This window comes from Electrona antarctica, assembly GCF_951216825.1.
Source record: "Electrona antarctica genome assembly, chromosome: 7".
Taxonomy (NCBI): domain Eukaryota; kingdom Metazoa; phylum Chordata; class Actinopteri; order Myctophiformes; family Myctophidae; genus Electrona; species Electrona antarctica.
In genome coordinates, this window is record NC_136812.1 from 25,859,963 (window position 1) to 25,872,547 (window position 12,585).

The 12,585-nt window shown below is 43.4% G+C and overlaps 1 protein-coding gene across 1 annotated transcript in view; it reads right to left on the bottom strand.

The window, feature by feature from the left end:
• Positions 1-12,585, bottom strand: part of adamts10 (ADAM metallopeptidase with thrombospondin type 1 motif, 10) — a 70,614-nt gene that overhangs the window by 27,701 nt on the left and 30,328 nt on the right. Inside the window, exons 8-12 of the mRNA XM_079506894.1 lie at positions 10,882-11,027; positions 8,187-8,230; positions 6,698-6,803; positions 1,371-1,517; positions 771-912 (exon numbers count right to left, since the gene is read on the bottom strand). Coding sequence (XP_079363020.1) covers positions 771-912; positions 1,371-1,517; positions 6,698-6,803; positions 8,187-8,230; positions 10,882-11,027 — 585 coding nt within the window. The remainder of the gene's footprint in view (positions 1-770; positions 913-1,370; positions 1,518-6,697; positions 6,804-8,186; positions 8,231-10,881; positions 11,028-12,585) is intronic.

Consider the following 12,585-nt stretch of genomic DNA (forward strand, 5'->3'; position numbering starts at 1 on the left):
TTCATGAAGACTTGGTAGTGAAGCCAAATAAAACCAGGGGGCCACAGAAAAGGAATCAAGAGTCAGAGGCAATTGGATATTCGCCATGGCCAATATTATTGAGTCAACATAAGCTCATGTAAAACACTCTGAGCCTGGCATCCATATTTTGGGCATGTCATTATACAGTAGGTAGGGACATCCCTAGTATCAATATTGTATCCATATCATGATATTAGACTGGATATTGTATTGGGATATTGGGATATTGTACTCTCTTGATATGGCATAAACGTGTTCTATAAAATATAAACATCAGATCGGGAAAAATCTGTGTCGGCAGATGCTCAAAATCAAATGATCAGAATCGGATATTCCACTGTTATGTTCTTAGCTTACGTATGATTCATGATGATAACAATCTTTGTATGTATATGATGTATTGCCATGTTTTTTTGTCTTGCTTAATGTAAATTGCTCTGGATTAAGAGCGTCTGCTAAACGCTCAAATGTTGTGAGCATGTTATTTTCATCACGGGACACAATCGTATGACAAAGTATGAAGTAGGGATTAAGTTTAAGGGACATATATACACCAGTTTATGATGAATAATATAAAGAGAAAATATAGTAGGCATATACTTTGAGTGATCTAGTAATCTTTTAAGTGATCAAAATAATTGAGAAAGAAATGACCATAAGAAGGTATATAGGCAATGATAAGGGTTGAAGGAATGAGAAAAGAATAGATAATAAATGAAAGGTGAAAACAAAGACGAAAAAGTACACACCCCATATTTACACTGTCGAGACTTGACACCGTATTGGAAGCGGCACTGTTCGTCTGCGTCGTAGGCCTGTCCCGGTGCTGTGGTGGGGTACACAAACTCCTGCTTGGGGGGGACATTGTTCAGACAGGAGCCCATGCCGGAACTAAAGGAAGAAGAGAGGAAGGAGAACATGGCCTCAATCACCTCATTTCAAACCCACCTCAAAACCCACCTGTTTAGGCAGGCCCATGATTGATCTGTGTTTTCTGCTGCAAGCTATACTTTAACTTGTTTTACGGCGACCTTGAGTGCCCTGAAAGGCGCCTTATAATTATAAATAAAATGTATTATTATTATTATTGTTATTATTATTATTATTATTATTAACTGAGGGTGACAAGAGTAGTTAGGGGAAGGTGGAATACAACACTGCTCATCTGGATCTTTGATAACCTATAACTTAATGAGAATGAATGAATGAATGAATGAATGAATGAATGAATGAATTGACAGACAATAGGGCCCTCTGTGTTGTCAGGGTCAGTCAGCAGGGCCAGTTAATCAGCACTTATCAATATCAACTATTGGTTATTTTCATGCACAGTCGACTGGCTGACTCACTCCAGGAAGTTGGTGATGTAGTCCCTGCTGCATGCGGACCAGACAAAGGGGTTGGTCTTCATAGTGATGTGGGCCGCCATCAGTTTGGCCGTCTCCTGACTCCGCGACCCACAGGCGTTCCCCACACCGTCATGGTTCATCCCAAACCTGTTGGTAGGGACACATCAGTGGTGGAAAAACTACACTATGTTTTACTTTAGGAAAAGTATCGGGAATATAGAATATCAAAATGTACTTGAGTAAAGGTGCAAAAGTATTGGCATCAAAATGTACTTGAAGTACCACAAGTAAAAGTACTCATTGGCGCAGAATGTCCGTTTCACATATTTTCTAATGTATACAATAGCAAATCTACAAGCTCAGTTAGCTTGTAGATCGGCTATTTTCAAATGGCCTATAGGGCTGAAATGGTTCATGTACTGTATGTTTTGTAATACTATTTACATAATAATAATAATAATAACAATAATAATAACAATATCTAACTATAAATGCACCAAGTCTCTGCACATGTACAATACGTCTGTACGTCTGTAATCCACGTAACTTGAGAACTGTTAGCCCCACCGACTTCAAATTCGACACACGTGTTCCACCCCACCACAGGGGGTGCAGTTCCCGGTGTCGAGTAGGTCGGACCCACGGTTGTCCAGAACCGCCCCAAAAAGGCCTCTGCCCGGGCTCTGGACAGGGCCATATACCCATGATGGTCCATATATGGAGCTGGCCTGTTCTGACATCATTCTGACGTCTGCATAGACTCCATATTTGGGCATGCCTGACAAAGAACTCCAACGGGCACCGCTCTATCCATCCATCCATCTTCAACCACTTATCCGTAGTCTGGTCGCGGGTGCAACAGCTCCACCAGAGAGCTCCAGACATCCCTCTCCAGAGCAACATTAGTGACTTCCTCCTGGGGGATCCCGAGACGTTCCATGGCCAGTGAGTCGATGTGTTTCCTCCAACTGCGCCTTGGTCTGCCCCGGGGTCTCCTCCCAGTGGGACGTGCCTCGAGGACCTCCCTAGGGAGACACCCAAGAGGCATCCCAACCAGATGCCCGAACCACCTAAGCCGGCTCCTTTCCAGGCGAAGAAGCAACGACTATACTCCGAGTCTCTCTTGCGAACTTCTCACCTTATCTCTAAGGGGTATGCCAGCCACCCATCGAAGAAAACTCATTTCGGCTGCTATTAATAATAATAATAATAATAATAATAATAATAATGATAATAATAATGATAATAATAATAATGGAGTAGAAGAAGTAGAAACGTTTTGGAAATTGTAATTACTAAAGTAAAATTGTACTTAAATACAGTACTTAGTTATACTTTACATCAATGGTCAGGACACATGGGTAATATTGTGAGACAGTGTTAATCGTTAAATAGGTAGACTGGAATAAGATGAATGTGGATTAATTACAGTAGGATTTAAGGGAACTGAGACCATTAAACATTCTAGTTAGACTGGTGCCCAGCTGTAGAGCACCAAGTCAGTAACGATGGAAGTTGGAGATCCATGCCCCACCGGCTATAGTGTTACTATATTGAGTTACTATAGCACTCAATCTTTCTCCCTTGTATAGAAGAGAAGGTTGAGTTTAGACTGAGGCATGAAATAGAACATGGCTTTTAATCCTTTGATTATTTAAAAAATAAATAAAAAATACAAAAATAAGTGAGCAATTAAGTAACATCATCTAGGAACTAAGGTTCATGGATGTACTTTTTCTGAAGCGGGGGCAAAACAGAAACGTGCCTGCAACCAATTCTGGGTTCAAAAGATCACCAAACCAAATTTAAAATATGCAACAATTTACATGCTGTTATAAGTGGAGTGAGGGTTACTGATATAAACTTTAACTGTCACACATAACAAATATACTCTCTGAAGATATAAAATAGCGATTCGAAGTGCACGCACGCGCACACGCGCGCACACACACACACACACACACACACACACACACACACACACACACACACACACACACACACACACACACACACACACACACACACACACACACATTATTAAAGGCCAGTTAGGTTGTCTAGACAGCCCAGGGGTCTAAGTACTAAGCAGCCTGTGCAGTTCAAAGCTACCTGGGTTAGCCAATGCATCCACCATCTGTCTAAATACCTCCCAGTCCTGTGTGCACTCATAGCTAAATGGCACACTCAATTACTCTGAGCAAATAGGCCACTTCCCAAAAATGATACCGGCTTGCACAGAAAAACTTAGAACATCAGACCTATAGGTTTGATTTATACTTTGTTGCGCACCATGCTGCACGCCAAAAATAGCACATCTACAAGCTCACAATCAAGTAACTCACAACAAACTTTGAATTGTGCAATACACTATCAAGTAAATCAAAGTTTTGATTGCGGCACAAACAACACAACCATTGCCAAGGAGGCTGAGGTAGGCAGAGAGGTCCATGTACACCAGCACCACACGTACAGTAAGTTGTTCCACTGGCATATAAATTGTGCATGACTGAAAGAAAGTATATATGGCTATTAACACATTCTCAATAGGCCTATCTCACAGCCCGCTTTCCACGCCCACTTCCGGTAAATAGTGGTGTCTTTAACATTAGCATTTACACGTTTTTTTCTCTGGAGAATCTAAGTACATTTTCTAATGTAAAAATGTGACAGACCAATATTATTATGAAGCAAACAAGATGGTAAATCAGCTCGAACAGATAGAACAAACCTTACCTTGAGAAAACAAAAGTTGTAGACTTCTTAAATTACCTCTGTTAACATGTAGCGTCTATGGAGTGACGTCACGCTATCACCACTAACCCCGAAAGGGGGCGTATTAAGGGGGGCGGGGAAATTCTGTGAGATAGGCGGATTGATGGAAATGACTCACGGTGGTGCAACTTGCAATTTACATACGCTCTCCCCTCCTGGATGATGTAGCAATCTAATCTACAGGCCATCTCTCTTGAGGATACATACAACCTTTGGGTTAAGACCCAAATTAGAAAATGTCCTGATATTTTCTTTGAATATTGTAACATCATATAGGTTGTTGCCTAACCCTATTCCCTCAAACCTATGAAATACACATTCTGTTTTCAATTTGCATAGCTTCAATTAAAGTTGGTAGGGAATCAAAGAATCATTTAATTGTCCCAACTAATAATTGAATCAGTATGAAAAATAGCTGGTTAGTTTTCAAAATTCTCTGTTCTCCAAAGCTTATAAAGGGGTCAGGTCTGGTAGACTGATAGCTCTGATCCATAGCTTAATGCGTTTCATTTAGAGCTATGTTACTCTCAACTTCCGCCGCTCGCATGAATGCAGACCAGCCTCTCCTCTTTAGCGTAAATAACGTGAACGTGAATAACGGTTTTGCTACTCACCAAAACAAAGGTGGGTCGTGTCATTAGAAAGCCTACTTTCCTTAGTGGACGCACTCTGAGCCCCCCACCACACGTATAAACTGTACTTTTTGGCCAAAAGGCGATTTTGTTTCCACCGGGAAAAAAATACTTTTAGTTACTCCGCTGCGCCTTCTACCAATATTGCCCAGCGAATTGCCCCATAGAGAATATTTTTCCTCTGGTGAAAAGAAATCCCTTTCTGGCCAAAAAGTACCGTTTATACGTGTGGTGGGGGGCTCAGAGTGCGTCCACTAAGGAAAGTAGGCTTTCTAATGACACGACCCGCCTTTGTTTTGGTGAGTAGCAGGAGAGGCTGGTCTGCATTCATGCGAGCGGCGGAAGTTGAGAGTAACATAGCTCTAAATGAAACGCATTAGAGCTATGGACCAGAGCTAGTAGACTGACAGCAGCAGCAATCCCTCCTATCAACTGCAATAATAGCACTGAAAAGCATCAAGCCCTTGGTTCCCTCACCTGTGTACTGCTTGACAAAAAATACATTTTCAGTTGAACATATGTAACACATTAGCTAGGCCACATATAGGCCAATAGCAAGAGGGGCCAACTTTGCATTACTTCCTGTATCTGCATGAAGGGGGCGGACACATTATTAGGAGACGGGAAGAATGTTGGAGTATATTAAATTCCAATGGGAGAGTGAACGTGAACACAGCTTCTGAACCATTCCTTAACTCCATGGTCACTGAACTAAATAGTGGTCCCAATCATCACAAGGCACACAATATTTCCAATATATTCATACTAAAATGGCTTCTTTTAGCGAGACAAATCAGGAGAAACTCTGCTTTGTTATCGACATTTCTTTATCCCAGCAACAAACTCTCGCGAGATTTGAGAGGAGTCCGGAAGTCTCTGCCCATCTGTAATTTGAAGGATGACACATAGGGGGCTCTGGCCCCATATTTAAGATGAGAATATGTGAATATTATAGCGTGAAATGTATGGACATGGGCCTGGGAGGTGGGAAGGTTGGGGAGAAGCAAACCACGCCTACTTCATTTAGGAGACCAATTATAGGCTTTGTATACCATTTCGCCTCTAGTGGCTCCAATGAAGATCGCCCATCTTTTCTTTATAAATGAATAATCTTTGGTTGTACATAACTTCATTGTTTCAGGGAAATAGTACAAATGGGTACCATTGTGACAGAGTAAGGCCCACAGTTTTTACTTTACTTAGTTGAGTATGTCAATTTTTTTGTACTTTTATTCTACTCCACTAGATTTCAGAGGCAGATATTGTACTTTTACACCACTACAATTATTTGACAACTTTAGTTACTAGTTACTTTGTAGATTTTGATTATTCGGCCATTTGAAAATAGCAGATCTACAAGGTCACAATGCGTTGCGATGCGACGCATTGTAGATCTGCTATTTTCAAAAGTCATTATACATTTGAAAACTTGAAATGAGACATATCTGCATAAAGAGTACTTTCTACTTTTGATGCCAATACCTTTGTGCTTTTAACCCAAGTAAATGTTGGATTCCGGACTCCTACTTGTAACAGTGTATGGCCTCACTCAGACCTTTACAACAGATTGATGCATGCTTGCTGTATACAAAGGGTGTGACACAGCTTGCCCCAATGCATTTCCAATGGGAGTCACATGGTCTGACACAACACTTGTGTTGTATGAGGGGGAGGGGCGCAGTCGAAACACAGCCGAAAGCCATACAACAGCTTGTAGTCCAAAATGTAGTCCTCAAACCAGTGACTTCCATTGGAAATGCATTGGGGCGGCCATGACACTCACAACATTCATACAACAAGCATGCAGCAATGTTTTAAAGGTCTGAGTGAGGCCTATTTCTATATTGCAGTATTTATACTTTTACTTAAGTAAAAATGTGAGCACTTTTTCCGCCACTGCTGAAACTGTACGTTACTCACGTGTGTCCAATCTCGTGAGCGATGGTGAAGGCTGTTGCCAGGCCAATGTCTTCATTAATACTGCAGCTTCTCTCTGGCTCGCACATACCTCCTACAGGGGCCAAACCTAACACACACACACACACACACACACACACACACACACACACACACACACACACACACACACACACACACACACACACACACACACACACACACACACACACACACACACACACACACACACACACACACACACACACACACACACACACACACACACACACACACACACACACACACACACACACAAGCATCAATGATGTGGGTAATGTGCTAATGCAAGCTTCGAGTGCTCCGTGAAGCTTGGCCTTGTAGTTCGCTGTATGCACACAGTACTGTGTGTTGAGCTGTGATTGGCCTGTGGGAGACAGACGTACAGACAGTGACACAGATAAGCCCTTCTAGATGGCTAGGCCCCTTCAGCACCACGCCATGAAAACAAAACAAACATAAATGTTCCTTAAACTTTCAGTATCCATATCCAAACAGGGTTACTGTAAGTCTGATGTGGCTCCGTTAAATGGTTAATGCATACGTAGGGCATGGGGTTTGATTCAAGATACTCTCCTCCCACCACCTCAGTTAATATAAGCAAACTGCCTAAAAAGTATACATGTACAACAGTGTCTCAGAAAGTAGAGCGGTTTGATCCTCGGCACCTCCAGGCTGCTTTGTGCTTAAGTGTCCTTGAGCAAGACACTTGTGACTTAACCCCTAACTGTTCACTACTGAGTCAAAGGCAGAAAACTAATTTTGCTTTGCTTTGAAAATACCCCAAATTTCCACTGAGACTGCTGCTACAGCTCTTTCATTGAGTTCATCAAGTTCATTCAGTACTTTCTAAAACAGAATAATATGTGCACAGGCACTGTGCATTCTGAAACATACTGTACCTCTACTATGTGCTTTGTTTGTAAAACTTTCCAATCAAGCATGACGTTGATGTTACTTTGTGGTACTGAAGGAGTGAAATAAGGGCAGTTTCATGAATTGCACGCCCTCAGTGACCCTACTGGCTTAAAAACAAGTACACACTGGGGCCCAGTGCTGCTAACAAGTGACCAGTGTGTGTGGTTTATTCACTCTGCTTCGGTGTCTGTGTGTGTGTGTGTGTGTGTGTGTGTGTGTGTGTGTGTGTGTCTGTGTGTGTGTGTGTGTGTGTGTGTGTGTGTGTGTGTGTGTGTGTGTGTGTGTGTGTGTGTGTGTGTGTGTGTGTGTGCGTGCGTGCGTGCGTGCGTGCGTGCGTGCGTGCGTGCGTGCGTGCGTGCGTGCGTGCGTGCGTGCGTGCGTGCGTGCGTGCGTGCGTGCATGTGGGTGTGAGGGAGATAAAGCGTAAGAACAGCAATTGTTTTGAGTGTGAATTAAAGTCAGTGACTAGTGCGTGTGTATGCGTGTCTGCATGCATGCATGCATGCATGTGCCCATGTATTACAGTGCGTGTTACCTAAGGTTCCACAGGGCTTGTTCTTGTAGATGCAGATGTCGTACCTGTGAACAGGAAGCAAAATAAACCATTTAGTCATTTACTACACATTCTCACCTTTAATTTGTTCATTTTGTAACGCAGTCAGTGGACCTATGAGGGTCACTCATTGTTTTACTGTATACAGTTAATATGCATGGCATCCACACCCCTGAACGCACCCACATACTCACGTAAGCACACGCAGACACAAATGCGTAGTTGCGTACACACAGCTGCTGGACATAGACACACATTCACAGACAGGCAGACAAACACATACATATATACAAACAAGCGCACACATTCACAGAGCTTGACTTTCAGACAAGGGGACATTCACGCCTACACATGCACACGCGCAAGTGCGTGCACACACACACACACACACACACACACACACACACACACACACACACACAACACACTGATGTCTATGGACAGACGGTGGACAGCAATGATAGCAGACTGATACGTTTTGAAGAACAATAGCAGGAAATCAAGGATGGTCACTTTAGTGTCATCCGTCTGGACAGTTTCCATCCACCACTTGATAAAGGACTTTGTACTGTATAACTAGGCTGTTCTCACACACAACTTGCCAAAGCCGTATACATATTATATCATAAAAACGTGACAAATTGGAGGTTTCCAGAACCTTTCCTTCAAGTGTTTCCTTTTTCTTTCTTATTTTACTCCCATGACCTAAATCATTAAGCTATGCGATACTATCCAACTACTGCCTCGCAACATTAACCCATTACTTTACATTTTAGACATATCTTTGACTATTCAAAAATAGCAGATATACAAGCTCAGGTTTTTCAGAAAACATTTTTAGAATCGGCCTCAGGTCTTAACGGGTTAACTTATTGCACATTCCATCACAGAGAATGGGGAGGTATTTGTGGCCTGGGCCATTTCAGTGGCATAACTCTTTACGACAGACAGCTCTGCTCACACAGCACAGAGAGACAGAGGCATCAGGCTGATGACTAGGAAACAGACGCTGGGTTGTGGTGTTTGCAGATGCACATTCTTTGGTGAATAGCATCTCTGTTGTATCTCTGTTAATGTGTTGTGTTTCCACCACTGCACACTGTTTCTTTTTCCTCCGGGCAGTTTACTGGGATGGCGCAGAGAGAGAGAGAGAGAGAGAGAGAGAGAGAGAGTGAGTGAGTCAGAGAGACAGCCAGAGAGAGAGTCTGAGTGCCTGAGATAGTCAGAGAGAAAGTAGTAGAGACAGCGAGTCCGAGAGAGAGAATCAAAGAGAGTCAGAGTGATAGAGTAGGAAATAATCAAAGTGTACTCTGTGCGTGCGTGCGTGCGTGCGTGCGTGCGTGCGTGCTTGCGTGCGTGCGTGCGTGCGTGCGTGCGTGCGAGAGAGAGAGAGAGAAAGAGAGAGAGCGCACTCTCCTTGGAATGGTTCAGGGCTGTCAGATTCAAGACAGCTGTGCTCTGATTTCTGTTTCTCTTTCTCTCTTTATCTTTCTCTCTCACTCTATGCCTGTTACCCTCTCTTTCTCACTGACTCTCCATTTCAATGAGAAGAAAAAAAGTCTCTTTCTCCTTTCTTATGTGTGTTGTGTGTACTCCCTCTCCAGATGCTGAGCTGGGCAGACCGGCCCCAGCTTTCATCACCCCGGACAGGACAAGACACAGACTCATACAGATCAGATTTGGCATGAATGTGAGGCTATGAGGAGAGAGAGATAGGGAATGCAAAAATGCTTGGCTCAGCATGAATGCCGTTTAGTTGGAATCCTTAATGAAGACAATGGATTAAACACATTCTTATTTACAACAACAACCTGGGGGAATACTGTAGCAGATTACACTCACTGTTAGAGAAGTTTGCATACATTCTGTATGCTCACTATAAGGCCTGGAACAACCACGTTTGCATAGTTTTTTTGTGTGATGGTTGAACTTAAACTATAGTTTACGACATAACTCGGACGGCATCTACACAGTATATATATTTATACAGTCAGAGTGTGTGTGTGTGTGTGTGTGTGTGTGTGTGTGTGTGACCTGCGGATGGAGTTTTTTGTCACCCGCAACTGCAAATTCATTACCCGCCCGTTATCCAACCACATTAATTATATCATCCTACACACACACACACACACACACACACACACACACACACACACACACACACACACACACACACACACACACACACACACACACACACACACACACACACACACACACACACACACACACACACACACACACACACACACACACACACACACACACACACACAGTTTACTTTGCAATGTTTAGGTTCCCCAACACATGCTTTGCCACTATAAATATTTTATGATCATGATGAAGCACAATTCTCAACTGGCTTTGCATTAAATAAGCATGTAGCAGTAGAGGTGTTTTTAGAACTGAGTGTACAGTAGTTATCAGATTGGGTTTTTTTTTCACCTTCATACAGTGAAAGACAGTGAAACACAGAGAGCGACATGCAGCAAATGGTCCGGCCAACAGGGAATCGAACCGGAAAGTCGCTGTCAGGCATTTGAGCCATTATACTTTGTTGACGCCATTGTGACTTTGTGTATACGAGTACATTCTTGCTTTTCCCAAAGTGACATGTTTGCCTAACCTGTTGCCAAAGACATGACCAGAAGGGACCAGATCGGTTTGCTATTCTGACCTGGTGATGAGCACAGCGGTATCGTGGTGAGCGATTCCATTGTCTGGGATGGCATTCCCGTTGCTGTTGCGGTGCTGGATGGATTTCTGCCACTTACAGAAACTGTCCAAGGACTTCCCTGCATGGTGGTTAATCTCTAGCGTTGGCTGGTGGAGAGAAAGAGTACAGTATAGGATTATATATGTATTCCTGATGAATTGAGTACAATGGACCACAAGCCCCCCTGGGGCTTTTTGTATTATCCTTTTAGCGTAACCTTTGACTGTACTACCTGTACTCTTAACCATCTTGTTAATAAAGTATTGGATCAATCAATCAAATTGACATTGCTACATATTGTGAGTATTGAGAACCCAAAAGCAGGACAGCAAGGAAGTGTTTAAAAACCCATCGTTGGGTGTTTTAATACAGGTTAGCAGAACAGACATCACAAACAAACTGACATGATGTGCTGACAAGGACTGACTGGGGAACAAGACTAATATACAAATGAGAGCTGATTACACATGAGATACAGCGGGGGGGGGGGGGGGGGGGGCATGAATAAAGAACCATGAAAGCTAGAACATGAATATAACAGAAATACAAAACCTAGACAAGACAGGCATAGTCTGTGACACACATGATGTAAGGTTATCATTAGTGGGGTGGGTGGGGGCGATAGCCCTTGTTTTACAAAATTAATTGTATGAACTTTACAGTGTAGTTTTATTAAAATTTGATGGGATTTCTTTTTGAGGGGCGCTAGCCCCTAACCTGACTCCGCCAGATGGGGCAGCAGAGAGTACACTGGGTTCCCCCCTCCTGCTCCCATCTGGGAACTCTCAGGCAGACTTGATGCTCCGGCCACAAAACGGCCTGGCCAATCAGCAGCAGCTAGAGGTGGGATCAAGGCATACACAGTGCTGCCTTGAGCAGGAGGGGGGAACCCAGTGTACTCTCTGCTGCCCCATCTGGCGGAGTCAGGTTAGCTAGCCCCTACTATGCCCAGCTTTGTGTGGGTACAGGCACACTGTCGCGTCAACAAACGCCTAGAGCTTTGTCGGCAAAAAAACGGAAAAGCTTTGCCGACGCCACGCACTAGCGTAATTTCTATCCACTAGCTGTTTAAAAACCAGGAAGAGGTTCAATAATGCAGATTTATTTCTGTTCTTGCAAGGAAATTCAAAAATACTGTTCCAAAAAAGTGGTTAAAAAAGGTAATTCAAGAAAGAGGAAAACAATAAACTTACATGCCTAATTCAAGCATAAGTCTAGAGCTATACCTTTTGATGAGGGATGCCTAAATCAAGCATAAGTAAGTAGCCTTGCCAAGCCATGAGGCCCATAGGGCAGGAGCCTATCTCCTGTTTCTGTAGCGTGAGGCAGCTTGATGTACAAGTACACCCCCTGGACATGACGCTAGTATGTCCCAGGGACTTACCCCCAATCCAACACTTGATGCTGAGTGTCAAGCAGGGAGGCACTGGGTCCCATTTTTAGCGTCTTTGGTATGACCCGGCCGGGGATCGAACCCCGACCTCCCAGTCTCAGGGCGGACATTCTAACCACAAGGCCACTGAGCTGGTTCAAGCATCAAGCATTACAGCCTAAATGTTGTCTGACTCTGACTGTCTAAGGGCAGAGGTATCGCAGCATTGTGCCCCTCAAACCGGAATGAAAGAAATCTAGGTTCTTCGTGGGGTTTTATGGCGGTTGGCATCC